The sequence below is a fragment of the Hippoglossus hippoglossus genome, chromosome 4 (assembly GCF_009819705.1).
Source record: "Hippoglossus hippoglossus isolate fHipHip1 chromosome 4, fHipHip1.pri, whole genome shotgun sequence".
Taxonomy (NCBI): Eukaryota; Metazoa; Chordata; class Actinopteri; order Pleuronectiformes; family Pleuronectidae; genus Hippoglossus; species Hippoglossus hippoglossus.
In genome coordinates, this window is record NC_047154.1 from 10,812,370 (window position 1) to 10,840,354 (window position 27,985).

A 27,985-nucleotide genomic window follows, 5' to 3' on the forward strand; every position below is an offset into this window, starting at 1 on the left:
CATCCATCGGTTAGTTTGGTAAAGTAGTTTCATATTTAATGGACAGATATAAGAGTGGTATTAATATTCTCATCTATGCCTCAGTAAGAGAGGAAAGAAGCTCCCTGTTCCTTTGGTAGAAAATCTCCCAGTCAGTCACCAGTGATATGACAGTTGAACCAATGTATTGCTCATGGTGTGTGTGTGTGTGTGTGTGTGAGTGTGTTTCGATGTCACTGTTGACTTGTTATTGGTCGTCTGACGGTGGTTTTATAAAACAATCGGATCCTTCTTGTCGGAGAGAGGAACTAGAGTGAAGTCAAAGAAAACGTGAGCTGATGATAGAGCCGCGTGTAACAGTATCACTCCGAGCAGGACACGGTGGTGGTGTACAACGGCATCTGTTGTTTTTGCAGACGGAGAGGAATGGAGGAATGGACACATGTGATGCGATAGGTTTTCAAAGAGCCGGTACTCCCATCAGCGGTCTCACAGCTGCAGCCTTGTTTTGCAGTCTTTCAAGGTCTCGGGGCTGATTTGTGGTCACGTATCTCAAGAGATAAAGTCAAGGTTCAGTGTTGCTCGTTACAAATCTTCGGCGAGGAATGACAAGAATCAGTCATTAATCTCTCATGTTTTCAACGGATCGTTTCTCTGCAGCTATAACCCATCATCATGAGGACATCTACACTGTGGGACAGTGTACATGTCCTCATGATGAACATGCTTTTGAATACCTGCTTTGATTCCCACAGCTCGACCGATTATAACGGCTGATGTGAGCCATTCACAGACATACCGATATTAGTGATGTTTGCCATGAACACTTATTTTACGGACTAAACGAAGCATTTATCTTTATAATATTTTTTTTACTCCCTTATACAAGTTTCTGTATCCACCCCCCCCCCCCCCCAAAAATCCACAAGGGTCGGACTCGGAGAACGAAGAAGTCATGCAGACACTGTGCTGGGCTATCTGGACCCCATCTGTCTCTCCACTGCTGCGTCCAGGTGAGAAGTTTCACTCTCCAGACTCTTTGGGAGGTTTTCTCTGAGACATTACAGACGTGTTGTCATAAAAAAACAAGTAAAGTGTTCTGTGACTTGTGGTGCTGGGAGGTATTTGTGGGTATCTGTGAAGGAGAAATGCAGCAGAACTACACCAGAAACTAATCAAGATGTTTATTACCTTTGTATGTTCCAGATCAGCAGGCGTATGCAAAATTAGTTTTAAACTTTAAACATTTTCAGTCTTTTCAAAAGTTTCCCTTGATTTCTCAGAGAATTATTCATGGATCTTAATTAACAAAAAAAAAGGCAATTTAAAGAACTGATTTTAATGTTTCATGAGTTATGTGCCATTTGGTGCAGATCCAAATAAAAATCAGGATCAAGTGAATTTAAATGTGGTTTTACAAAGCAACTGTTGGGCCTTGGTGGAGGTATATGCTGAGTGTCTGAGTTCCAATTAAGTTTGATGTCGATAATCAAAACACACCAGCGAGGAAGAGACATTACATTGTTTTGAATATGCAAAGATTGTTTTTGTCTATTTGTCTTTGGTCTATTGCCATTGTTTAACGCTATTGTGATGCTATTACTGCTAAGTGAACGCATCATACATGAGGGAAAACGGAATCACAAATAAAAGCCACAGCACAACTAAATGAATTCAAATATTATAAGAAACATTTTTATTAATAATCATAAAACGCAGAAAAAAACCCATTAATTCCATTTGTTTCATTATAACATCTTAGGATAAAAGCACCAACACCGAACAGTAACAAGTTTTCAATGAAAACCCGGGGCCTTTTGGGAAATAGGTTTGCCGTTATTGCACCTCAAACCTGCCCTGGCTTCACCAATCAGAGATCACAATACACAGACTGCGGTTCACGCTCGGCTCTTTTAACATCAGTTCAACCCAACAGAGGACGGTGAACCTCCTTGTTTAGAGACATATCAGACAGAGGCTTTTGTGAGATGAGGAAGAGGCTGAAAGTCGTGGCCGTGTCACAGCTTCTCCAGATCAGAACGACTTGTGTAAAGCTAATTAAAGCTGCGTTTCCCCGGAGAGGCTGCATGTATGCGACAGTGAGAATAGATCTGAGGAGACCTGACTAAATTGTTACCTTGACATGCACTTAATGAGGAGCTTGTCCTGGTCCTGAGTTTGGGGGGGGGGAATACTGAGGGACTTCATCGCGCCACGAGATGGTGTGGTGCGATTAAGTCGTGGCGTGCAGTAGTTTAAATCTTTTGCATCGTTACAAGCATCCTGGGAAGTTCCTGAGTTTCAGACCTTTGGCAGGATTTAGAGTAAACGGCCTCGACTCTACAGCTCTCACAGGTTATCGAGAATTCATGTACCAGGATGGAGATGAAGCTGGAGAACTGCATCGAAGCTTTAAGGTCCAATCATGCTCATGCATCAAAGGACTTTGATCACAGCACCTCACCCCTTTCAGTGATTATACAAGAGGCGGGTTCAAATCTGTGTAAAATAAGTGTTCCCATGAACTATTCTCACCGTCACACACATCACAAACCCCCCCTCCATGTGAGAGAAACTTCTCTAGGTTAGACTGTATTATCCAGAAAGCCGCCAGGCGAGCTCGTGTTGACTATCGTTACCCATGAAACCCTGCAGCACAACAGGGGAAGAGCAATGTTTTCGTATGAATAGCTGCAATTTCCTTGTTTTAAGTGAAGGAGAGCACCGTGCTGTCTGTCCAACAAGTAGTATTAAAAACCGACAGGAATCTGAAGACACAGTTAGAAGCAGAACATGTAATTGTAATCGTATCAAACATCAAGAATAAGAAAAATCATAACGTCAGACAATAATTACAAAGGAGCTCTCAGTGCTGGTAACAAACGGACTCTATTGTCTCTAGTTATGTTCTAAAACGTCTCTCTGAAAACACGCTCATGTTCGCACAGTGAGTGCACAGGACAGGAGTTTACTATAAAGCTTTGATTATTATTAGTCTAATTTTCCCTTAGATATGCACCATCAAGTGGGAACATAAAACCACACACACTGAGCTTAAGTGTATCCCACTATCAGAAAAATAAGCTTTGCTGCTCACACACACACGCTAACACAAGTGTTTTACATCAGCATGTCTCACAGTATGCTTACTCTACATGGGAGGGCCTTGTCAGTAAGACATTCACTTTAAGCACCAGTAAAGATTTCATTGTCGTTTGGAAACAGAAGCACCATTTTTCCTGCAGAATCTGGGTTGGTGTGTATATATACACATATATATATATGTATATATATATGTATATATATATATATAAAAAAGGAAATAAAAAGAAACCGACATGAAAACTTCTGCTAAAAATCGAGATAACAGTTCTAGAGCTTGAATCTAGTTATGTTCAAGTCACAGCACCTTTGTGTGTTGAATACACAGTTTGTGAGTTTCTAGTTCTGTGGCGTGTGTTTTTAAGACGCCGTCTATTAAGGTCCTGCGGTGGCAAAGCTTCGCTCTCCCCGGCTTCAAGCCTCCTGTTTAACAGGTTGAATTTAAGGGGTTGCAATGCCAGCACCAAAATACCCCTTTTGACTTATATATATATATATTTACTCATTTATACATATAGACTGTATATAGAGACTTATCTTATATAGCTTTCTGTTTTATGCTGGAGACATACAAGGGGAAAAAAAAACATATGTACAAAATCAGTGTGTCTTGTTAACCTACAGATATGTGACTTACTATTGAGAAAGCGGCCGGACACATGTTAAAACAGCTGTGTGAGAAACATGAACAGAGGCCCCTGTTTACACAGTATCCATCTTAAGATGGAGTCTACACTTGTACACGAGGCGTTCAAAGACAAAAGCATATTAAATATGAGAAAAGGAAATGCCTAAAAAAAGGCTTTTATAAACGTCCCTGTGTACAGCACCAAGTGTTCGAATTGTTTTTATGTTTTCACTAATAGAAAATAAATAAAATCAGGCACAGTCCAAATTTAGCACCATGGTTTTCAGACTGAGTCAAGTACACACACTATTGCATTCTACACTGTCGACACAATTCAGGATTAAAAGAAAAAAGAAAAATAAAGAGAAAAACAAATACCAAGGCAAAAGAAGAGACTGATGGCATAAATATAATCATCTAAATTATACACAACTATACAGTTGGAGCATGAATCACATTCACAGTACAAACATTGTTTACAAAAATAACAAATTACACAATAAAAAACAAACAAAAAGGTGTGAAAAGAGTCCAGTAGTTTGTCGTGGTTATGTGTTTTCCCAGTGTGTGAGGATTTGCATGCATGAGTGTGTATCTGTGTTGTAAAATGTATAAACCCACATTTTGCTTAAACCTGCGACAGCAGAGATAAATATGAATAAGTTTAGCATAAGAAAAGTTAAAAATTCCTGCTGTGGCTCCACAGATTAGTGTGACTTATCAAACTGACCGGAGGAGGAAATATTCACAAATACAATAAGTTCAATTGTCTGTGGTTTTACTGTTTTTCTTTTACACCTGGATTCAGTTTTACTTAACAGTGCAGCCACGCCCCCCTGACCTGGGATTCCATAAGTGTGGCTAACAATACACAAAAAACACAGAGCACCATCTCATTAAATCAAATTCCATTGGTCTTATTAAAATAAACATTAAAATGTACTGTGCTAATGAGTCCGACTCAGTGTTCTTGTCACCCCTGGAAATGATTCACCAAATTTTCAAAGTGAGTTTGACGTCAGATCATTTTATGTGAAAGGTTAATTTACACACTGATTTTCTCTCAAACTCTTCATGTGTCCGTTAGAGAATGTGACATGCACCTGATTATTGTCACCAGAGAAACTTTCATTGATATGTTAAATATCTCATATTAGAAGATAAAACACTGAAACAGTTTCCATTACTCACAATGTGAATTAAATGGTTTGGCTGAAGTTAGTAGCAAAGAAAAGAGATATTAGTTCTTGGTTTTGTGGGTCAAAAATGGCAGACCTTAAAGTGAATAAGATAAAAATAGAGCAAATCATTCACATAACCGGAGTTTATGGGGTGTCAATAATCCAGCCAGAGTGTTTTTGCTACACTAGTAACTATCTTACTATCCAGTGTGAAGTTAGACCAAAATATAAAGTTCCTCAGTTCGTCAAATATGCTTCAACAAACACCGAATTTTACTGAAGGAAGAAAACAAGCAATAGAGCACGCATGCAGAGAGGGAAGGCTGCATGACATGTGAGCAGAGTTCAGTGAACTGGCCTGTGTGTGTTTCTTTTAATGTGTGCACACACACAAATTGAAATTTGGACAGAGGATGACACCAGATGAGATTCAGCTCTAGAAAGTTGGACTGTGTGCTTTTATCGGTTGTTAAATGTTACATAAAATCAATCAGAACTGATTATTTTGCCGAACACTAGTTGCTATAGTCGTGACTTAGACAAATAAATGACAACCTATCATAATGTTGAGGGCGTTAATGTTAAACCACAGAATCATTCAGGTCAGTCAGTGCTGGGCAGCAGCCAGTGCTGGGCAGCAGCCAGTACTGAGCTCAAACCAGCATAATCCACTAACAACACTCCTAACATTTACATGACCAGTACCAATGAATTCTGCTCAAGCTAACCATAGTGGTGGTGCTGGTTAGTGTGTGTGTATGTATGTATGTATGTGTGTGAGAATGTGTATCAGAGATCCCACTACAGAGGCCGGTCTTGCAGGCGGTTGGGTAGTGCAGACATTTTGAAGCACCAGTGAGTGAGGAGAGTGCCTTGGTCCGCACCTAGACATTTGCATAGTTTATTTTTTGTTGAGGTAGTTTTCATCAGTTACCTGGTGGAGCAAAGTAGAAAAACACATGAGTGATCACTGGCTAATAGATTCAACACAACAAATAAACAAATGAGTCAAAACAGAACCAAATCATGACACTGTCAAAATCCTAATGTATCATCCAGCACACACAGTCTAAAACAGTCTTAGAAAAATTTGATGTGAAATGAATTCAATTTGTTCTAGAGTTGCCGCGGTAGTCGGTTGTACACAGCTTATTTTCTTTCTTCTTTTTTTTTTTTTTTATAGACATAAGACTTTGGCTCATTTCGTTTTATCAGTGGTGGCTCTAATTATCAATATTGAGTCTGATACTGGAGTTAGACAGAGTCTTATCACATGATGAGGAGAGTTTATCGTCAAGGATGATCAGCCTTTTGAGTTAAAAGATAATTAAAACGAGAAAGCGATGCAGAGCTCAAACTTTACAATGACAGCTTCAAAACTTCTAAAAGACCTTTTATGTTATTATGAAAACTGATCCAACACAAGTTTATTATCCACTGGGTGAATTTCTCCAACTTGGCATCCCTAATTTGTTTATAATAATAAATCGGGTTAATATAACTTATTCACTTTAATTTGAACAAACATATTTCATTTGAGTTTTACCAACTTTTTTGGGGGATCGTTTTTTAAACCTTAAATCTGTCTTACCTTGTTCAATCAGAACAACAGCTTGTAGGATCACAGGAAAAACAGGTTTCCTGTCTCTCACTCCCTACCAGTCTCTCTCTTTCTCTCATTCTCTGCCTCTCTCCACCTTCTGATTGCCCCTTTCCCGCCCCCCCTCTGCATTCTCCCACCTCCCCCCCCCCCCCCCAAAACCCTATCTAGGTCGGGAGCCGGGGAGCTGGGAGGTGATGTAGTTTCCATGCATGCCCTGAGTCCTCCACATGCTCCCGCCACCACCTGAGCTTGTGGCCGGTGGTGGAGGGGGCAGCCGAGGGGAGTAGTGCACTGTGAATGGACGAGACGAGGAGGAGGTGGACAGGGAGGAAGAGGAGAGGGAGGCAGTAGCGGCAGCAGAGACAGAAGCAGAGGTGGAGGAGGAGATGGAGAGAGAGAGGGATGACTGTCCTCTCTGGTGATGGAGAGAAGAATGGGAGAGACGGGAGGAGTAGAGGGGGTCTGACCGGGACGATGGTGGGGCGTCAGAGTGCGTGGGTGCTGAGGAGGAGGGGACGCTGTGCAGGGGCGGTGGAGGGGGCAGGGACAGCGTGGGAGGAGAGGGGCTGTGCAGCACTGACTGAGTGCGGCTGTGCTGAGCCTGTGAGAGCGGGAGAGGTGAAGACACGGAGGTCAGGCGTGTGGAGGGCGGCTGGGGGGAGGTGCGCTGCTGGGTTTGGGAGGAGGTAGAGGAAGAGGAGGAGAGACTGAGCAGAGAGCCGAGGCCTCCAGAAGCGGGCAGCGCTGCCCCAAACTGATGGGAGGACACTGTTGGAACCACGTGGTGAAATATACCTGCAAATCGTACAGTAGAAAATGGAGGGGGGAAGGCAGGGCGAGAGAGTGGAGAGTGGGGAGTGGGGGGCAGATAATAGTAGCAAAGAGAGCGAGAAGGAGTGGGGACAAAGAGAGAAGCAAGGACTGAGCCAGGTTGTGCATAGCGCCAAGCGAGTCTTTAGACAAGCACACACAAAGCAAACTGAGTCAGTCCACTGTGGCTGTGGTCGGACAAAACCAAATCCACAGGGCCAATTCAGGATCTTATCAAACTTAATCACAACAGTGTTGATTTTTCTGGGTAGATTTTAACTTACAGGTGAACTGACTCTGACGTACAACTCCTACAGATACACCCATAGAAAATGACAAAGGAGTAAAGTATGACTTGGGTAAAACATGTTATGATTCATGGCCAATTAAAGATTTCTACTGTCGTTAAGAATTCAATTGGACAAAGTGCAACATTTTCCAAGGGTGTTTCCAACTGCAGCACTCAAGCAGCCAGTCCATGACAAAGCGAAGCAGCACAGACTCAGTCAAACTGTCAGACTGAGTCCGACAGAATGACAGCAGCAGTAGGCCTCCACTTACCAGGTCAGTTACCTCAGACCCCTGGTTAAGACTAAGCCCTCACTCTGACTGGTCAACAATACAGAGACAAAACTATACGTGATAATTTAATCAGCGATGCTCACCTCCAGCCGCTCCCCCTGCCAGCCCTGCACTGGAGAAGCTTCCCATGGCAGAGTGTCCGTTGACGAGCCGCGGGGTCCCAGACACCGTGGACCCGCCTGTCTGGGCCCCGAACAAGGATTGTAACACTGATGCCCCTCCAAGCGGGAACTGGGACCCCAGGTACTGTCCCACAGACGACCCCGTGGTTGAGGAAACTGCTACAGGGCTGCCGCCCACCTTCCCACTCAGAATTCCCCCTCCACTGGTAGCAGCTGCAGAGATGAAGAGGTTCTGACTGGCCAGGCTGCTGCTCGTCTTCAGATCCCAGTCACGGGGGGTCTTCTGCTTCTGGTGGGTCTGGCGCTGTTCAGAGCTGCCGCCTCCCTGAGCTCCGCTGCCTCCACTTCGGCTCCCTGCCTCCTGACTGAGGAAGGGATTGGGGGTCATGTAGCTGGACGACTCTCCGTCACTCCCTTTTCTCACTTGCTGATGTTGTTGTTTGTGGTCAGAATCTGAGTCTGTCCCCCGGCTGGAACCCCCCATGCCGAAAGGGGAGCCCCCCTGTCTAAGGTCAGAGTTGGGTTGCTTTAGGTCAGATATAGGTGAAAAAGTAGATTTCCATTTGCTGGTAGAGGACAAGGAGGATGAAGAGGAGCCTTCACTACCTGTGCTGTTTCCACTGCTGCTACCAGATTTTCTGCCTGGTGGTGGAAGATAAAAAGAACAGTTGACATCAAGAAGCTTTTATTTTAACGTGAATTCAAACATTTTCTTCAGCGTACCTCTTTCATTATCCCCTAATCTACTTGGTCCATCCCTGTTCTCCAAGGATATAGTTGCAATTTTTCTTTCAATTCTGGAGGAAAAAGACAAACTCAGTAACAGGAGGCTTCAAAATGTGTGTGAACATAATAAAAACTGCAAGAGTTGATGCAATCAAATGACACAAAGTCATGTTTTTTTATTAAAACATCAAATTAGATGATTGATTTGCAATAAAAGTAAGGGGACATGTTGCAGTTGGCATCTGGATATGACACAACTAACAAGACTTCGGAAAAGAGAAAAATATCCTGCAGCTATAGAGGAAACCTCACAACAAGGCCAGCTCAGCAGGTGTACTGTACTAATTATAATGACTATTACCGAGAACTAGAGCTGTCAGCAGGGTATCCTGAGTCATCGTCATCCGAGCTGGGGGGTGAGGAGTAACGACTTGTGCCATTGAGCTCCAAGGGCCGCTCTCTCTTCAAGATGGGAGGCTGGTCCAGGTCAGGCCCACTGGGGCTACGGCTTGATTGTTCTGGTGAGGAGATGGCAGAGATCTCCAGAGGCTGGTTGATGTTGTTGACCTGTTGGGATGAGGACATGATCACACCTAAATGACACTCATGGATGATATTGGGTTGAGAATAATCACCTGCCTGTAAAGTCAAATTATTGCAGCACATGGCCTTATGTTAGTGACTATGACTGATAGTATTATTGTCATCATTATGCAACGTTATAGAATCATAATATATTACAAATCGGCACTTTAACAATCAAAATAGTTTCATATTGCTCCCTGCTGGTTTCCATCTCAAATGCTTGTGGTGACTCACCATGGTGTTAATGTTGAGTGGTGATCCTGAGGAGTGGGTGTTGGAGCTGAGCCCAGGGAACGACCTCCTCTTTGGGGATCCGCTGGCCGTGACAGGCCCCGCAGAGCTGCGTTTTCGTCTCCCACGCTTGCGTCCCTCCTGAGAGCCGAGGCTGTGAGAGGAATGTGATGACAGCATATGTGTGGGGGTGTGTGTGTACTGTGTGCCAGGCGACTGGTGATGGTGGTTTCCATGGTTACTGTGGTATCCCTGCTTGGCTGAGTTGCCAGTGTGATGGTGGAGGCGTGATCCTCCGGCCACGCTGCCTCCACTGCCTGACGAAGTGGAAGACGTGGATGAGGAGGACGAGGAGAAGAAGATTCTCCTCCGCAGTTCACTATCCTGGGGCTCAGTGTCAGATTCACCTCCCTGGCGGTCTTGTCCATCTTCTGGAAGAATCCTTGGTGGTCCGTCTGCATATTGGAGCACCCCTCCAGTACTGAGTGGGGGGCTTTGGATGGGACCTCCTCGACCTATGGGTCCTGTCAGAGGAGCATTGCTGTGTGGAAGAGGTGATGAAGAAGCACCATTATGGTCCTCAGGGTGGGGACCTCCATTCATCAGCCCTGAGCTGGATGAATATCCTAAAGAAAGGGATAAAGATACACAGGAGGAGAAGAAAGGCAGTTATCAAATGCAGAACACAACAGAAGCAATTAATAATATCTTAGTCATTATTGTTAGGTGTGAATGTATGAAAACATTGAGTAGTTAAGAGGTAATCCTTACCATTAGTCTGGCCTGACTGAGAGACGGGACTGGGAGTACTTCTCTGAAATTATGGACCCAAAAAATATATTATGACATGAAATCATAAATAAAAACAATGTAAAATGTGAGTAAATAGCTGTTCGTACAAACCACGTGTGTACATAAACCTTATTTCATATCATTACACCTACAGCAGGGCACCAATGTTAGTGGCCTAAACTAAGGTACGAGAGGGCGTCCTATCAAAAACTTTGTCCTACGACAAAAAATTGAACAGGAACACTTTCAGTAATGTTCAAGTACATTGGTTAATAGAGATAACAAAAAACTGGTGACTGTGCCAAAGTGAAACTGTCGTGAGGGTACTCACCAGTCTCTCAGCTCGGCTGGGTAGCACCACGCTGGCCAGTGGAATGCTGACAGGTAGTTTACTTGGGTGGACAGTGCTCAGGGGGATGCTAATTGGAAGGCTTGTGATGCTGTTATCAACCTGAACAGATGGACTCCTCTCTTTACAACCCTTTAAAAGAGACCAAAGGGAAAATGTGCTGACGGTGAGAGAACTGAAGATCACAAGGGAGTTAGGAAATTGAACGGGCCAGTAAAAGAGAGATCAATGTTTACCCTGTCTGAACTTTTCTGTGCATCCAATGCATTGGGAGAGGGGCAGTTCTGTTTGGCTCCAAGTGGTGAGTTAACACCAACAAATTCCCTGGAAAAAATAAAAACAAAACACAAATGGCAAAGTTTTACTTCCACTAGTTAGCAATTTGTTTCTTTAGGGAGAAACTTGAAGACCTTTGAAAACTGGGAGATTCTAGCGCCTACCAACCTGTGCATGGTCAGCCCCGGACCTCTTAGGTGCATTGAGGCAGTGGGGTCCTGGTTAAGGTGCCTCCGCAAGGCAATCTTGGCAGGGGAGAAGCGTGTGTAGTCAGGAAGAGTGTGGAAGGAGCTTTGCTGCCTCTGCCGAGCGTCAGGGGCAGCGGGTAGTACGATCTCGTGGTCGGGAGAGATGGGCAGGTAGCGCGAAAGAAGCTCTCCCTTTGTGCTGGCGCGGTCGAAACACGGTGAGCTGGTGCCATTAATGGAAAGCTCTTGGCTGACACCATTGAGGGCTGGGGCAGAGGACAGGCCGAGCTTTGAGGAGTCCAAGTCTGTGGAAGACCGCGATTCCAGGCTCTTCCTGTATGGGGAGCCATCACAGGGGCTGTACGACTTGAGCTGAAGCAGCTCCTGCTGCCGCTGACTTTTCTCCAGCTCCACAATGCTGATCTACAAACACACACCAGGGGGAGCCATTACACAGGAAAACAGGTATCCAGTGATGATGTTGACATGTCTAGGAAAAAAAGTGATTCAATAAATCTTCAATTCATTTATCTCTCAGGTGATAAGTTTAATGCCCATAAATATCTCTGAAGAGACAGAGCGACAGATGAAGGAGGGAGGGGACAAAAGAGAGAACAGCAAATGTGGAGCATAACAGTAGAAGAAAAGAGAAATTCAGGCATTTGGAAAGAGATCTGGCAGAATCAGGGAGGTAGACTTTGTACCTGCAGCTCCAAACAGTGTCTCTGTTTCTCAGATATTTGTCTGCGCAGTGCTTGCTTCTCCTTCAACAGACTCTCTAAACACAAAGAGCCCCAATCCAGCTTCAGCTCCTCACATCGAGACTTCAACTGAAAAAACAAACAAATCTACAGTTATTTATTTGCTTTTCAAGAATACTCAAGTGAAAGTAATCATATTAATACTGCCGGCCATTATCGTAAAAACTAGAGCATGAATGGTATCAGGTGTGAATTACTGGATATGCTGCTGGAACAACGAGGTTTGGGTTACAACACTAAAAGGCTCTGAGGTCTCACCAGTAGCAGGCTGTGGTCTCTCAGTAAGGCCATGTCTCTCTCAAGCTGTTTGGTCTGCTCTTTCAGCTGACGGTTGTGAGCCGATATCTCCTTCTGGGCCTGCAGCAGGTCTTCCGCAGTCAGGGCTTTCACTCCCAGCTGCTCATACACACACAGCACAGATACACACATAAGCTTTTTTTCCCCAGACATGACCTGCAGATAAAGTCCAGAGAATTTGGTAGACTTCACCCGCAATTTGCTTTTCACATAGGCACAACACAGCGGGAGGTTTTCTGCACAGACACGTTCACAACAGCAACAACTTTGCTGATGCTTTAGTTATCAGCCTGCTAAGTGTATTCAGGGTATGATCACTGTAACCAAAGTAATGTCATTATTATGTTATGCTAGAGTTTGAGCATTAGTGTATCATTGGATTGAATTGCTTTATAATAAAAGAACATTAGAAGGATGGATCAAGGACTTGACAGGAGATAGAAAAAAAGTGCAAATTTCTGGATGTCGGTATAAGATAATTTATAGGAATGTTGTGTTTAAAAGGACAACACAGTCGTAGTTCCTACCTCATCTAGTTTAGTCTGAAAGAGACCTTTGATCCTGTCCTTGTGAGAGTGACAGACAGAGTGGAGTTGCTCCGCCTGTCCCGACAGATCCCTGTGTTTTTGCTGCAGAGACATAAACAAGAATACAGTTAAGTGGATGGACCAAAACAGAGCAATCAGCCATTTAAATTACTTTTGCAGATATATAAAATGTACTTGAATACATGAAACCTAGAATATATTTTATCAAAATTGCAGCAGTAGCCAATCAGTAGCGTATGTAATGACATATCTTAATACCTTCTCCTGTTCTAAAAGCTGCTGCAGGTTGGAGCGGTACTGAGGAGTCTTCATGTAGGCCATAAACTGGATGTACTGAACTTTGATGTTATCTGCGAAAAGGATTCAAGACACATGGGGAGAAACGAGAAAACACAAATACATTATTAGTTAGACAGAAAGCCACATCTACACTGATATGTTTTTGATTTAAAATGCATAATGTTGGCTACATTTACAGCTGACATCCACTCTACTATTTATGAATACTCTGGGATTGTATTTCAGTCAGGTGGGACAGAAACAGAGACCTTTGGAGAAGATGAAGCAGACACCCACGATTTCGTCCTGAATGGGTCTTATCAGTCAATCCTTATCTTTCCCTGATACATAACACTACTATTATATGATCCTTTTCAGGAACAAAACAAATGGCATCAGCCTTGACTACCAACAGTGAATGCAACATGGATAATGAATGACAAACACTGCTGACCTGGCTGTCTTTGCTAGCAGCTGTTGTGCAGCTAAATAGCATTTTAAAAATGCTGCAACTGCCAACATGTGCAGGAGGCATTAGGATGGATTATTGTTACAATCCCCATAGGAACGTGCATGCTAAGTGTACATGAATGACTATTTCTGATTCCGAGCTAAAATATTTATCTAAATCGGGAAATTTTTATTTTAAAAATGGCTTAGTGTGTACATATCCTTAAAGTATTTTTGATTCAGTCAAGGTAACGAGTTTTATCTCACTAGGCTTTGTAACTCTCCTTCTGACCTCATTTGTAAACGAGTAGACTGTTGTGTTAACTTATCATAAACAGATCACCTTTTCCAAGTCGTTTTAACTGTTCAATGTTAATCAAATGGATTTCACAAACTGCATTTCGTTGACAGAGTTGTTCAAGGTCTGGTGCATCTTCGTAGGCTTACCTAGCAGTTGTTGCAGACCAGGCGGAGTCTGGCTCAGCAGCAGTTGACTAGAGGGATAGTGCTGGACCTTGGGAGGTAGCTGGTAGAAGGGACTCTGAGGTGGCCGGTATGCATCTGCACACACAGTAAGCATGTTGAAGTTAAAGTCAAATGAGATACACAGTGATGTAGTTAAGAGGACATTTGTCTCTTCTGTGATACGCAGCTTAAGATTTCCATGACTGGTCTTATGGTTCCGTTCGGAAGGAAGGAAACTGATATCTCATTATGTGTGCGTGAATATGTGTGTGAGCTCTGACCCTGAGGGGGTGCCGCAGAAAGGGTCTTGGCGTGCAGCAAGTCCAGCGCGCTCTGATTCTTCTTGTTTTTCTTCTCGGCAGCCGGGGCAGCTTTCTTGGGTCGGCCGCGCTTCTTGTTGTTCAACTTTCGACCTTTGGACAAGATCCGGGTTCTCCTGGGTTTGGCGGAGGGCTTGACCACTGTCACCAGGCTGGGACGCTCTTCCTCCCCACAGGAGTCCTGTTGCTGTAAAACGTATAAACACACACATATTCACACAAAGAGGACAGGAACCTCTCCTTGCAGAGTTAAACAGACTGAGGTGTAAAATGACACATAATATAGCAAAATTGAAAACATGTTGTGTAAATCATGTCCTACCTTGTTTTGTTCTTTCGGTTTTGTGGGCGTGGTACTATTGCTTTTATTGTCCTTCGTGTCTTTCTGCTGACGTCGCCGAGCAACCTCTTGCTCCTCCTGATACGAGATGAACCATTTTAGTTTATTTTAATACATACATTGAGGGACACTGTGTTTATACTGAGGAGGAAGAGCAGGACTTACCCTGAGTTTAGGATTTTTGAGACTATGAAAATAGTTTTCAAGCTGAAAAAGATGAGAAAATTAGATATTTGGGTTAGGGTTAGTTAAGTCTATTAACATTATTATAGAAAGCTTTTAGCTATTATTTTTAGTGATTATTTCACCCAAGGTCAACTAATCATGGTGTTAAAGGGGACATTGTATGCCCATTTTACCACAAGTTGATATGGTTCCTTGGGGTCTTAATGAAATGTCTGTAACATACTTTGGTCAAAATACCACAAGGATCATTTAAAACAGCACCCTTTTTACCCTGTCTAAAAGCGCTTGAGAACGGCGCTGCGCTGCCTCGCAGCCTCGCTGCGTCCGGTGTAAACCCGGCGTAACGAGTGTGGGGGGGCGGGGGGTGGGCCAAGGCCATGTAGGGAGACTTCCAGTGTATTGTGATGACACAATACACAGGAAGCTCATTCCAGTCACTCAAGCACGACGTTTCTGACTTAGAGGAACCATAACAAAACGTGCGAGTGTTTTTTTTCCAGAGTTTTTGGGTTGGTAGACATGCCAGATACCCAAATTAACGTGTAGAAGCACTAACGAAGTGGAATTTTCATGATATGTCCCCGTTAACACTTATACACACTGATAATTTTTTTGTCTGGAACCTGATTTCAAATGTCGCTGTAACTACAATAATCCTTGTTTAATCACAAAGGAAAAAAATATTATATTATTTTACTTAATATCTCTTCACTTGAAATCTCTGTGTAAAGTCAAACTCATTCAGGACTATTTTTAAACTAAAGGATGCAAATGACCTGTAACGTGATTTAGAATTTCATAAATTTTAGTAACTTCAGTGATTTCTCTTATTCATGCTTCAGCTTTTTCACTTTCCACACAACACAAGAGACTCAAAAGTGACATTTGATCATTTACCCTCCTAATATATATTTAGTGCATATTAAGAAACAAACACATTCAAAGCTGCATTTAAATGGTGATGAAAATTTCAGCCTTGTGTTTAAAGGCTGCGCTGATGTGTTGCTTTAGGTACTGGTGACACATGAAATACAAAAAGTTATCACAATGCAAACCATTTTCTCCTTTACTTCGACAATAAAAAACTGTGGAAATAAAGATCAACAGTGTAAAGATGATTCTTGTTACAAACAGATACACTACAAATGAGTGCTTATGTGTATTTGAACTGCTACCACAGGGTCTTGCCACATAACACTGCATTGTGGCATTCAAGTTGTGACGTGGTTGAACTTTCCTTGGGATAACTATGCATTTTGTGGCCCCCCTGTTGCACTGCCAGAATGGCCTCATTGAAGTGAATGAGTGGGCTGCATATTCTGATAGTACAGTCTGTGCAAGTCTGCATGTGGCCTAACTCTGTTCGGCTTGACCAAACGCCATTCTCTGAGGGACAAAAAACTACAGCCACATCCCTACTGTGACACTGTTACTGCTTCAGTTGCATTTCAAGAAGTTCCACCACCAACATTATAAAGAGCGAGTACAGATTGTACAGCTGTCTATGTCAAGTGGTAACACAAAACACATCAACACATGCAGATTGTTACCAGCACCTATTAGGCAGCCTTGCAGCTGTCTCACTGGGATTCCCACTGGTTACCGGGTATTACTTTAACCTACTGCCAGAGTGACACACACTTCAGTATTATCTATTGGGCTTGTTTCACCTTGCATAACCCTGTGTGTTCTCTCCTCAGATTGATAACTCCTGAGACTGACTCATTAGGATAATAACAGCTGCTGTTACGGAAGCCTGCCTCTTGAGCTGAGGTTACTGTTGGTGTCTAATCTAGTGTGTATTGGCACATTGTAGTGTTTTATTAGTCACAAGATTTCCTCTGCTAGTAGTTCTAGTCTCTGCATTTGTGTCCACCTCTAATCACCAGTTACACGAGCAGTGATGAAGAAAAGTTTTAGGACTTACTATGGTGCGGTCTATGGTATGCAAGTAGTAGGAAACTGGTTTTCCAGTCCAGGACACAGAGCCCCTCAGTGGAGAAAGCTCCACCACACGCATTATTGTGCCAATATCTGCAATACAGACAGAAATGCATACACATTATATACTAAACAAAAGAAGCTTTAAACAATAAAATCTGATTTTTCACCGATTGTAATACTTACCACTCAAGTTTCGACTGTTTATTCTAAAATTTAAAGGTGCAAAAGGTTTGGAGGAAACTATTTTTCCACCTGCGAATAAAAAACAGACAAAATAAAGATTTATTTCCTTTGTAGTAAATTTTAGACACTGTGCAGTCAAACATTGTTTCTTCTTAAAAAGAAAAGGGACAATTTTTTTCCCCCCCCCGAACTTTGAACTTAATTTTTGAAGCTGTTTTGAAGCTCACCTAAACAACCCATGGCTATAATCCACAAGGAGTATCCACAATCATAATTCAGTGTTTAGCTGCAAAATACTAACCTTCCTTCATGTTTGCAAAGCGCTCCTTCAGCTGGTGATCTACCTCTGGACCAAAGGCAAAGTTATTCACAAAAATAATACTGCAAGACAGACAAGAGGGATATATTAAAGACCTACAAAACATTTGTTCACCAAGCAAATAGTACATTTTGAGAGAGGAAAAGGTTTAGCAACATAGCCAAGGGACAGAAAAGTTAATTACATTTCATCTAAACATTTCTAATGGAAGTGCTGCACAGGATGATCTTTATCTGGGTGACCCGAGTTAAACTTGTTCATTCAACATGGCGCTAGAGACTTTATACCAAACATCACAACCAAAATATTCGAAATACTTTTTGCCAGTGAACAAACTGACAGCTTAAAACGTTTTCGAAAGGTAACAAGGACTACATTTCCTAATTCCCTGTATCAGTTTAAACTTAGTTAAATGTTTAATGGTGTCAAATGTATGGAGATTGTGTCTTTCAGACCGTTCCTGTGACAAAGTTTGGATTACCACCTTGTGTTGGCAATTCTGTCTTTCCATTCCTCAGAGAGAAAATCCCCTCTCTCGAGCTGGAAAAAAAGACTTAGGGTAAAGATGCTGAATACCTTCGTAACTACTATGAAATATTTGGTGAGTATAAGTGTGTTAACACTTCACTCAGTCAACTTACTGTGTATTCCCCATGTTTCTTCCCATACCATTTCATCCACTTTTTAAATTCTTTATCCATGGACTGAAAGAAAGAATTTAACATATGATAATACAAGTACAAATTCAAATTAAATGCTCTGTGTGTGTACTAGAGGTGGTTCCAAGAGAGAAGGATGATGTACTTATCTAGAGATTTTTAGTGTATTTTACAATCATAAGTAATGCTGAGATTTTAAGTTGTATTTGCAGCCGTATAGTTTAACTGAAGTGAGACTTCTTGCACATAAAGACACATTTAGACTAAGAATAGTTCCTTGTACTATTTTGCAGGCTGTTCTTAGACATGTTTATTGCACAGTGGCATGGGTGTGTTGCTAAAAGAAATTAAAAGAAAAAAGAAAACGGAATCCTAAGGTTGAAACCAGTATGAAGGCTGATCAGACAAAGACATCCCACATTGGAAAGACTTTTTGTCAAACCATGCTGTTAAATTGCCAAATCTTTCTGCAGATCTAACTGCACTGCGTCAACACATCATTTTACCGACTAAGGAATGTATTTTTGACAGAGTGGTGTTTTTAGAATGAATTCAGCTATAGTCTCATGTTTCTCTGCTCCCTTTCTGCAATACCATCTGGTCCTGTGAGTTTTAAAAGTAGTTACCTCTGCATAGGTGGCTGGAATGTCTGCTTTCTCCACTCCATAGTAGTGTTTACAGTTAGTTGCTGCTGCAACCTGCAGCACTACCTGTCCAACTCCTGCAAACAGGAAACAATTTCAAAGTAATAGATTCATATCTTATACTAAAGTTATACAACCAGGCTGTCAACACCAACACCCTGACCAAGTCTTGCAACTCTACCCATCTTGTCTTTTTAAAGAATCAACACCTTATGGTGTCTTTTTTTATCCACTGCACTAAACCTTCTAATTCTTCCGGAAACCTGGACGTCCCAAAATAACAGCGGACTAACCACTGCCGAGGTCAACAAAGGTGTCATCTTCCATCATTTCCATCTCGTCAATGATCTGAGCCACCAGGTCAAAAGACGTCTCTCCGTACACCTCAGGGGAGAAAGGCTCATAGTTGTTCAGCTTCTCCGGGTCGGTCACTGAGTGGTTGTACACCTGCTGTAAGATGTGTCTTAGCAGTCCGTTGGATGGACGCTTGTTCAGCTTCATGGGCTGGGTGGTCCCCTTCCACTATAAGAAGGGATTCACATTCATTACTATACTTATTCACAAACAAAAACATACAAAGCAAGTCATAGAGGCATTTCGCTTATGCGTTATCAACTTACAATGGTCATTCAAACATATGTCTAAATCAGCATTCATTTCAACCACTATTGCAGAAGTTAAAAGGAAAAACTTTACACTAGATGCTCTCTGAAAAAAACTGAACATAAATTAACAAAATTCAATGAATGTTTTGTCTGGACACAAGTATTCAATATACCAGAGATCATCTGCTCTGATGAAAATCTTGATTAACAACTAAATCCTAAAACACCTAAATTCATTTACCTACTGTACAGGATGGCATGTGTCATAAATTCAAGTCACACATTCAATGTAGACAGATACAGTATTTTCCACTTTTAGTGTTTTAAGTTTCATAGCAGCAACACAACACTGAAAACCCTTCACACAAATAGACTCACTAGCTGATGAATGCTGTCGATGGCCCTGTTGTACTTGTCGCACAGTCTCTGCATACTCTCGAAGCTGTGACACAAGACACAAAATTAAGGCAATCATTTTGTATAAGATCAAATCTAACTTGCCAATACAACATATATTTCAGGCGTGATTTTGCCATAATATAAAGTGCATTATAGTCATTGTTTTTTGGACAAGTCCTTTCATTATTATCTAAAAAAAAAAAAGAATCAGCGTGAGCTAAAGATTGTCACGTGACCCGCGGCTCACCATTTTGTGTCGTAGTCAATGAGAACATAATTTTCCATTGCCAGTTTGAGGTCTGGGATCTCCTCACACACCCACCTACAGAAAGTACACACATAAGACCATACTTTCATTATGTACCTGACACTGTCACTTACAGTACATGTGAATGTGGACACATACAGTACATGAGTCAGAGACTGGAAATACTAACCGTATGGTCTCGATGATTTCATGAGCAGCATCATGGTGTTTATCCTGAAAACAGAAAAGAGGGACACCATTCCCATCAAATTCAAAAGAACGATAAATTATGGTCATTGCCAGAAGCTGAAATTGTATCATCACCTCTAAAAAACAAAACAAAAAGTGGACTGGATTATAGCCTTCATGTTCAGTGTTTATTTAGACTGCACTGGTTTAAAGGTTCAGTGTGTAAGATTTAGGTGAAAGGGATCTATTGGCAGAAATTGAATATAAAATAATCCTAGTGATGCTTTCACTAGTGTGTTTCATCTAATTTGTATGAATTGTTGTTGTCTTTACCCTAGAATGGACACTTTATATCTAAAAAAACAAACATGTGGAGCAGGTCCTCTCTATGGAGGCTGCCATGTTTTTTACAGTAGCCCAAACTGGACAAACGAAACCTTTTGAGTTTTTATGACAACTGAAGGCTACCACAGGTTCTCTTTCATGTTTGGAAGGGGAGGGTGAGGTGTTCATCTGCAACATGCAACTTCACCACTAGATGTCACTAAATTCTACACATTGAACCTTTAAAATGTACTTAATAAAGTAGCAGGTGGGTGTAGAAAGCATAAAACAGTCTGTTCAAATGTCTTCCTTTGAATTATCAAAAGAAATCTACAGGCCAATACAGAAAACCCAATACCAGCAATAAACTTTAACAAGCTTCTAGTGGCTGAGTATTAATTGCACAGTAGACATGTTAACATAGACACCAATTTTCAGATATTAACCAGATTAAAAGTAATAATCAACTTAAGACGTGGAGTATTCCGATCTTAGTCGCATTATGTAGACATGTATAGGTCTTAAATAGCATTAAAGTCCTACATGAGTTTTTACAGCATATATGTAATTTCAAACATATGTCAGTAAGCAACTGCTTGACGCCGTGATTAGACAATGCTCTCTACATGTAAATGAGAATAAGAATGGAATATTCTTGAGGAGACATTCTGACCATTGTTCAAACAGAACTGCCTCAGCTCAGTCAATTCCACAAGTCATTCTCTATTTACTTCAGTGTTTACAGTCACCTAGCTTCTACCAAGCGTCACCTGGCAAATTGCCACTGTGACATGATCCTGTAAAATACCTTGCTAAACCTGGGAATTTATTTCCCAGGTTTTCGATGTTGTTGAGTCCTTCAGGCCCAGAGGCAGCAAAGCAACCATTAATCATGATTCTCCCTCCACCCAATCTCTTCTCTGGAATGATGTTTTCACGCTGGTATGCGGTTGCCTGTTTACAACATGTGTAGTTCGGAGTGTTTCTCCAAAACAATTCAACCTTAGTTTCATCAGCCTGAAAAACATTCTCTGGAGCGTTGTGGAATTTCTTTGGCAAACTTAAGGCATGCATGTGACGTTTTTAGGAGAGAAGCAGCTTCCTCAGTAATGTCCTTCCATGGACACGTTACTTAATGAAACCACAAACCATGATTTACCATTATTTAACCATGAGATATTAACCAGCTGCAATCATTAAGCCTTAGCTGATACTCTGGGCTTAATTTTTACATTTCTGATCATTCTGTTTTGTGTCCAGTCATCTTAGCTGGATACCTACTTCTCGAGAGAGTAGCCACATAAATAAATCATCTCCATTTATAGTTTGTGGACTGATGAATATTGAAACTCTTTGAAATCCCTTCCAAACACAATTCCATCTTCATACAAATAAACAATTCTTGATCTGAAGTCTTTTGCCCCCACTCTTTTGCAAGACACTGACTAGACTCCTGACTTCAGTTTTCCTCGTTAGCCGACTTCAACTAACGGACTAATTTATCATGCAACAGTTTTGTTATAAATTTTCATAAAACACTGATCACCAATGAGGACCCAAAGGAAGTGCTGCTATTCCAACTGAGACATGCAAAACATATAGAACTTTGAATAACAAACTAGATACCATAACAGCCAGGATTAGAGATGTACAGCAGTCAAATAAAAGTTATTTGCTGTATCTCGCAATGTTTAAGAAAGTGAAACAAACAAACCAGCCAGGGTGAAAACACAACCTCCTTGGCAGAGGTTTTTACTGAAAGGCAGCATGTCTAGTGTTTAAAGACACCTTGCTTTTTTTGATTTAATCCTATTTCTTTTAATGGGGCAAAATAAATATATTTATCCATTTCCTATTTCAATGGTTTTTTTATTATACCACTAATGACTTAAAGATGATCACAACAAATTAAAGAAACAACATTTTACTTCAAATAAAAAATGGGATGGTCCCGGGCTGGTGAAGAAAAAATATATACAAGCACACTGAAATGACTTAATCGAAGCTTCATGTTACAACAGTGCAATGCCCACAAATAGCCGTTCATCCTCTCACTGCATCAACATCTGACAGGCGTAATATCCACTGCACACACACACAACTCTGAGAACCACCAGTGTCACTGGACTCTATTTTGACTGCTCAGAAACTCTGTCAGTGATTACAACACACTATTACACAAGCATGTATGTTCAGTGTTGTCAGTAGCCAAGTATCAAAGCAGTAGTATGTAGACACAGCATTCGGATAAGCCTTAATTTAATGGCCTTGTCAAAAATAGTCAGCATGGTGTAAAAGTGACTTTATGAGACACGAAATCAAGAAAATGTCCTGACAACTTGGTCCAGACATTTTCCAGAGTTTTTATTTCACTGATGAAGAAAGCAACAGGAGATTGTTGGGGTTAGATGCATTCAGAATAACAGGATAATCTCTGGAGTGTTCAGGTGAGGACTGGCATATGGGGAAAGCATGCAGGAGGCAGGACATGATGTATAAATTCCTTCGCAGATATCACATGTTTTTGTTTGAAGCAAATTGACACCGGTGTCAGGCCTTATTACCAATTAAGCTATCAAATGTTGTCTTTCCAAGTTGCTATCTACATCAGTGTCTTTTGCAAGGGGGCTGGCAGGAAAAACTCTGGAGAATACGCGCAGCAACTGATCAGACATCTGACATTTCAGGAAATTATCTGGAGTTCAGTGCATGTCTGAAAGCAGCTTTAGTTACTTCTTAACTATAAAGTCAGTTTACAAACACAGGTGGAATCTAAAGGATAGAAAAACACTGTACAAAAACTGTATTTTAATGAGGGCTTGGACAAAGGGGGTTATAGGCTTTCTTCCTTTTGCCATTAATGCAAACTTGAGCTCAAGCACTGTTAAATAATGTTTTTTCTTTGTAAAAATGGCCTTGGACACAAATTATAGAGTGACTCATAATCCAAATCTGTTTTTGCAGTAGTTTTCAATGCAGACACCATGTATCTGAGGTTAAACCTTTGTCCTTGTAAATCTAAATTAAACTTAATTTCACCTGGAATAGCTCGAACCTTCCTTCAGGAAATGGCTTCAGTAAATTCAAGACTCAATAATACCAATTTAAACCCTTTCTGAGGAAACCAATTTAAGTTACACTGGTTTAAAAAGACACTAAAGTCTAGATAAAATCTTTATAAAATGTAATAATATACATTTTATTGATCACATATAGGGAATCTATAGTTACTAATGTTAGCTGGAATGTGCAGTTCTGTGGCAGTAAGAGGGCTCAAGTTACACCCAGAGTAAAGCCAGCCTGAGCCTGTTGCCGGAGCTGACCCACTGACCCACTTTCAGTCTCCTTCCTCAGTGCACTGCCAAGGAGAGCCTCTGGTGGAGGGGAAGAAATGGGGAAATGAAGGGGAGGAGGAGAAATCAGAGGGTAAAAGAAAACAGGGTAAAAGGAAAGAAAGTGAAAGTGAGAAGAGCTGGAAACTGTGGAGAGTGTGTGTGTGTGTGTGTGGGGGGGGAGCCTGGCATTTGTCAGCTGTTTGAGGCCTGGCACAGCAGCCCCAGCTAACGGCTCAGAGCTCACAGCCTCGCAGCTTCCCGCTCAACACTGCCCGCCACTACTCTGCAAACTTCCGCCAAAGCTCAAACATGAATGCGCACACACGCTCAAAGATGTATGACAACACAGGAAATCTTGTACTATTTCTGTCAGCACAGAGTTCCGGTTCTAACTTCATTATCAAGCTAAAAGCTAGCAGTGCTGCTAATAAACGGAAGGAGCTACAAATCTTCTTGAACAAACAGCAGGCACGACAGATTTAAAACACTGTCATACTAGAGAGGGAAGGTGTTGGAGGTGTGTGAGTGTATTGAAGAGAGTGAGAGCGAGCGAATGAGATGTTGAAGAGGGGGGGTCACCTGCTCGCACAAAGACGGCACACAGCAACACCAGCACAGGGCTGTTGCTAAAAATAAACACGATTTGAAAGAGAGCGTCACACAAAAAGAACACGAGACTCTCTCCCTGCTACGAGTACGACTGATGCACTTGTGACTCCTCCCATGGAAACCACATTCAGTCCCTCCTTACATCAGTGCTCTGTGTCATGGTGTCGGGGTTTTTACACCACGCACTGCTCCACTACGTACTGTATACCTCATCAGCCCTCAAGAACAAATGACTAAGGCAGGTGTGCCACTCCCACACTTTTACAACTCCTACCACGAAATACAGCTAAGTCAGTGCATCAGTATATGAAACAAGATACTTGGGCTTGTTTTTTTTCTGACTTTTAAGTAAAGATATGTGGGAAATTCTTTTGTGTACATCATCAGATGGTAACAAACATATTGCTCCACGGGGGATGTGTCTTGACAGATGAGCACAGCAGGTCACATGTTGATGACACAGAGACTAACACAGCTGACCTGCATTGGCAGGCTGCCTGGCTCCAACTTAGAAACACTGTACAATAAAATCACTTCAGTAACCACAGTGACAAGACAGCAATTATTATGGTACATTTTATTTTTTTCCATTTCAGTGCTGCAACAACAGCCTACTAAATGTTATGCCTCTGTTAAGCCTCTGATTTTACTACAGTAATTGCAGACTTGTAAATAATAATGTGAAGTCCACAGGTAAGGATCAAACCCAAACACACTCAGCCGTACTTATCTAGCAGTGGTGTGCGTTTGAAATGCTATGTAGGGCTGGTTAATGCCCACACCCACAACCAAATGGACAAAGAGCTGCACCACACCAGACGTGCGCTTCATATGGAAGCATTTACAGATGCACAGATGTGGTCATTTAGTGAGACGGGGTGAGACGGGGAGAAACAGACGAAACACAAAACCAAAGAAAAAGAAAGAAAGCCTATTTAAATGGGCTGGGTTCTGACAGCCTGCCTTATTCTCCAACAGCCGGTACAATATCCATGTTGTGTGTGTCAAAACACAGACAGCACATTGTCCATGCTCTGTGGGTGAGATAAGCAATCTTAATGCTCTGTGGGAGAGAAGTATGAATCTACACGGAGTGGGATCTGTTGCTGCCAGGAGGCGGTTCAACGAGGCTAAAAACTGATCATGAAACGTGACTGGAAAAACACATTGAAAGGGATAGTTCATCCAAAAATGAAAATTCAGTCATTATCTACTCACCCCTATACCGATGGGGGGGGAAGTGATTGAGTCCACAAAACACTTCTAGAGTCTCAGGGGTAAACTTTGTTAGAGCAGAATCCAATACAATTGAAGTCAATGGTGAGTCCTCCTTCTTCAGATGTAATAAAACAACAGAAAAACCATAACATGCCTCCATACTGCTCCTGTGGCGTCATCCAAGTGTCCGGAAGCCACAACATTCAATTTCGAGGGGAAACGGCGTAATTTACACCAAGTTTTTAGCCTAAATGTCCGCTGATATCTACCGACGAGGTGCATTCAGGGAGCCTCAGAAATGCTAACGTCCTCCAGCTTAGCCACTTCTGGTGGACGTTTAGGCTTGAAACATGGTGGAAATGACCTAGTTTTGAGTCGATAGGAATGTTGGGGCTTCGGGACACTTGGATGACACCACACAAGCAGTACAGAGGCATGCTATGTATTTTCTGTTGTTTTATTACATCTGAAGATAGGTCACTAATCAGCTACACTGTTTACCCCTGAAACTCCAAAAGTGTTTTGTGGACTCAAACACTTCAGATAACAGATCATTTCTGGGTGAACTATCCCTTAAAGGCCACTTTCTGGCAAGTGTTTGTGAATTCTTTTATTATAGCATTGTTGAAAAGGAGCAGTCACTTCCACCCTCCTCCCTGTAGAGCTGACCATATGGACATGAGAGGAGGGACGAAGAGAGAGGAAGTCTTTCCCCTTTGAAAACAGGAGGAGAGCTGGGCATAAATAAGCTCCATATTGCAGAACTCGACATGCAAGCCCATCAGCTGTTTCTAATTCAGCACATGGCTCAGTATAATAGACATCATGCAGGTCAAAAGTATATTAAATTCCACACATACTTGTTCTTATGTTTACCCTCACTCAACCATAACATAAGGAAATAGGCGAGGCTACAAATATCACACTCTGGCGTGATGTACCGGGAGGGTGAACTCTGTGAGCCAAAGCGGAGGGGAACTTCTAACTCTGACTCAATGACTTGAAACCATTTCAGTTCACGCTGGAATAATGGGATTTACACACTAGATAATGGAAATGAACTAACTACACCACCAGATAAGGTCACGTGGGTGGAGAGGAGATGTACGAAAGACCTCACAGACATTCTGAGAAATTCTGCTCTTTTTTTTTCCTTTCAGTCTGTGCTGCCTGTCTCACCGCAATTACTATAAGTGAGAAGCTCTGTTTAGACTAAAAAGCACCACAGTGCCTGCAACCGCTTCCTTTTCCGCTGATCTCCAATGAGTCAACTGCAACCAGACACTGAGGAGCTGACAGCCTGCTGCATGGAAACACAACTAGGAGGAGAAAATAAGTCCCTAATTAGACCAGTGTGACTATAACTGGCTCGTGCACAGACCGGTCAGGGGCTCGGTGGATGTTTGAGAGTTCAAACTACCAAACATACCCAGCTGGTCTCAGTCGTAGGCATGTCAAGAGATAAGAAAACAACTAAAAGGCACTCGAGGAAAACAATACTGCCTTACACACGTGCAGCACTGACTTCACAGGACACCCCCCCACACACAGTACATATTTCTATATGCATTTGTTTTGTTTGATTGTTTACTAGCATCACGTGGTGGATCCAAGGCATAGAAAACAGGCATAACACAGCATTGTACAACTTGTGTGTCCTTACACCATGTGTTACAGATGAGACATTAAGGTTTAGAACTGAGACACATGATGGAACAAGTAATGTAAGGACACGGTGGCTGGGTGTGGAACGTGGTGTGTTTATGTACACACCATGTTGTAACTGACTGTCAACGTCTGGCTCAGTTATACTTGTGGCTACTTCTGCTCTGACACGATAAGTCACACACTGTATGTTTTCTATTTCCGGGACTTATCGGTCTGGAAAACCAGCTCAATATGTTCTCGGTCAGTGTAACAGGCTGGAACACGGCGGCTGTCAGCGCCTGGACCAGTATGACCTGATTCCCCGGACGAGCGTGCCGTGGCTCCCTCTGCTAGCCACTATTAGCAAAGAGCTAGCTAACAAAGACCAAAACAGAGAGTAAATGTGGGTGTGTGACGGGTGGGTTCTGGAGGGGTAACACTTACATATACTGGTAAGGGCCACGGGTACCCTGCGGGTTCTGCTCCGACCGGCGATTTGAGCTTGAGCTCCAGCTTTTCTCCCATTCTACACTTCACGGCGGCTTGGCTGTGATGGATAGCTAGCTAGCTAGGCACTGCTCTCGGTTAGCCAGCTGGTCGGTTAGCGAGCGAGCTACAACGTGAACATTTCGTGGCACCGAGACGTTGAAACGCGTGGAATAAAAAAACCGACGTCGACGCTGGTCCCTTGGTGAAAACGCAGACAAAGCGGCCGAGTGTAGAAACGTGTCCGACTCGGTTTAACGGCGTGAATAAAATTCTTTCTCATGTCCACTGGCAATAACACCTCGTCCGTATCGCCGCCATCTTGCCCGGCATGAATAAATATGGCAGGGGGCCACTGGCAGCGGAGGAGACGCAGA

At 42.3% G+C, this 27,985-nt stretch overlaps 1 protein-coding gene across 4 annotated transcripts; it reads right to left on the reverse strand.

The window, feature by feature from the left end:
• Positions 1-1,648: 1,648 nt before the first annotated feature.
• dot1l (DOT1-like histone H3K79 methyltransferase) lies at positions 1,649-27,960 on the reverse strand. Of its 4 annotated transcripts, XM_034582460.1 has the most exons (29): positions 27,567-27,960; positions 19,991-20,034; positions 19,801-19,875; positions 19,533-19,596; positions 18,843-19,071; positions 18,532-18,626; positions 17,888-17,950; positions 17,731-17,786; positions 17,229-17,308; positions 16,928-16,996; positions 16,728-16,834; positions 14,780-14,821; positions 14,597-14,692; positions 14,236-14,461; positions 13,937-14,050; positions 13,019-13,110; positions 12,740-12,841; positions 12,174-12,311; positions 11,859-11,984; positions 11,135-11,577; positions 10,927-11,014; positions 10,673-10,822; positions 10,321-10,363; positions 9,553-10,175; positions 9,095-9,300; positions 8,731-8,804; positions 7,969-8,649; positions 6,482-7,288; positions 1,649-5,824 (listed from the first exon to the last, which is right to left on the reverse strand). In XM_034582460.1, exons 1-28 carry the CDS (start codon positions 27,645-27,647, stop codon positions 6,654-6,656), a joined length of 4,842 nt encoding a protein of 1,613 aa, XP_034438351.1. In that variant the 5' UTR covers positions 27,648-27,960; the 3' UTR covers positions 1,649-5,824; positions 6,482-6,653. The 4 variants fall into 4 exon arrangements, with proteins under 4 accessions (XP_034438351.1, XP_034438352.1, XP_034438353.1 ...); XM_034582461.1 differs by lacking the exon at positions 6,482-7,288; XM_034582463.1 differs by lacking the exons at positions 1,649-5,824; positions 6,482-7,288; positions 8,731-8,804 and having other exon boundaries at positions 8,178-8,649.
• Between the last annotated feature and the right edge of the window lie 25 nt (positions 27,961-27,985).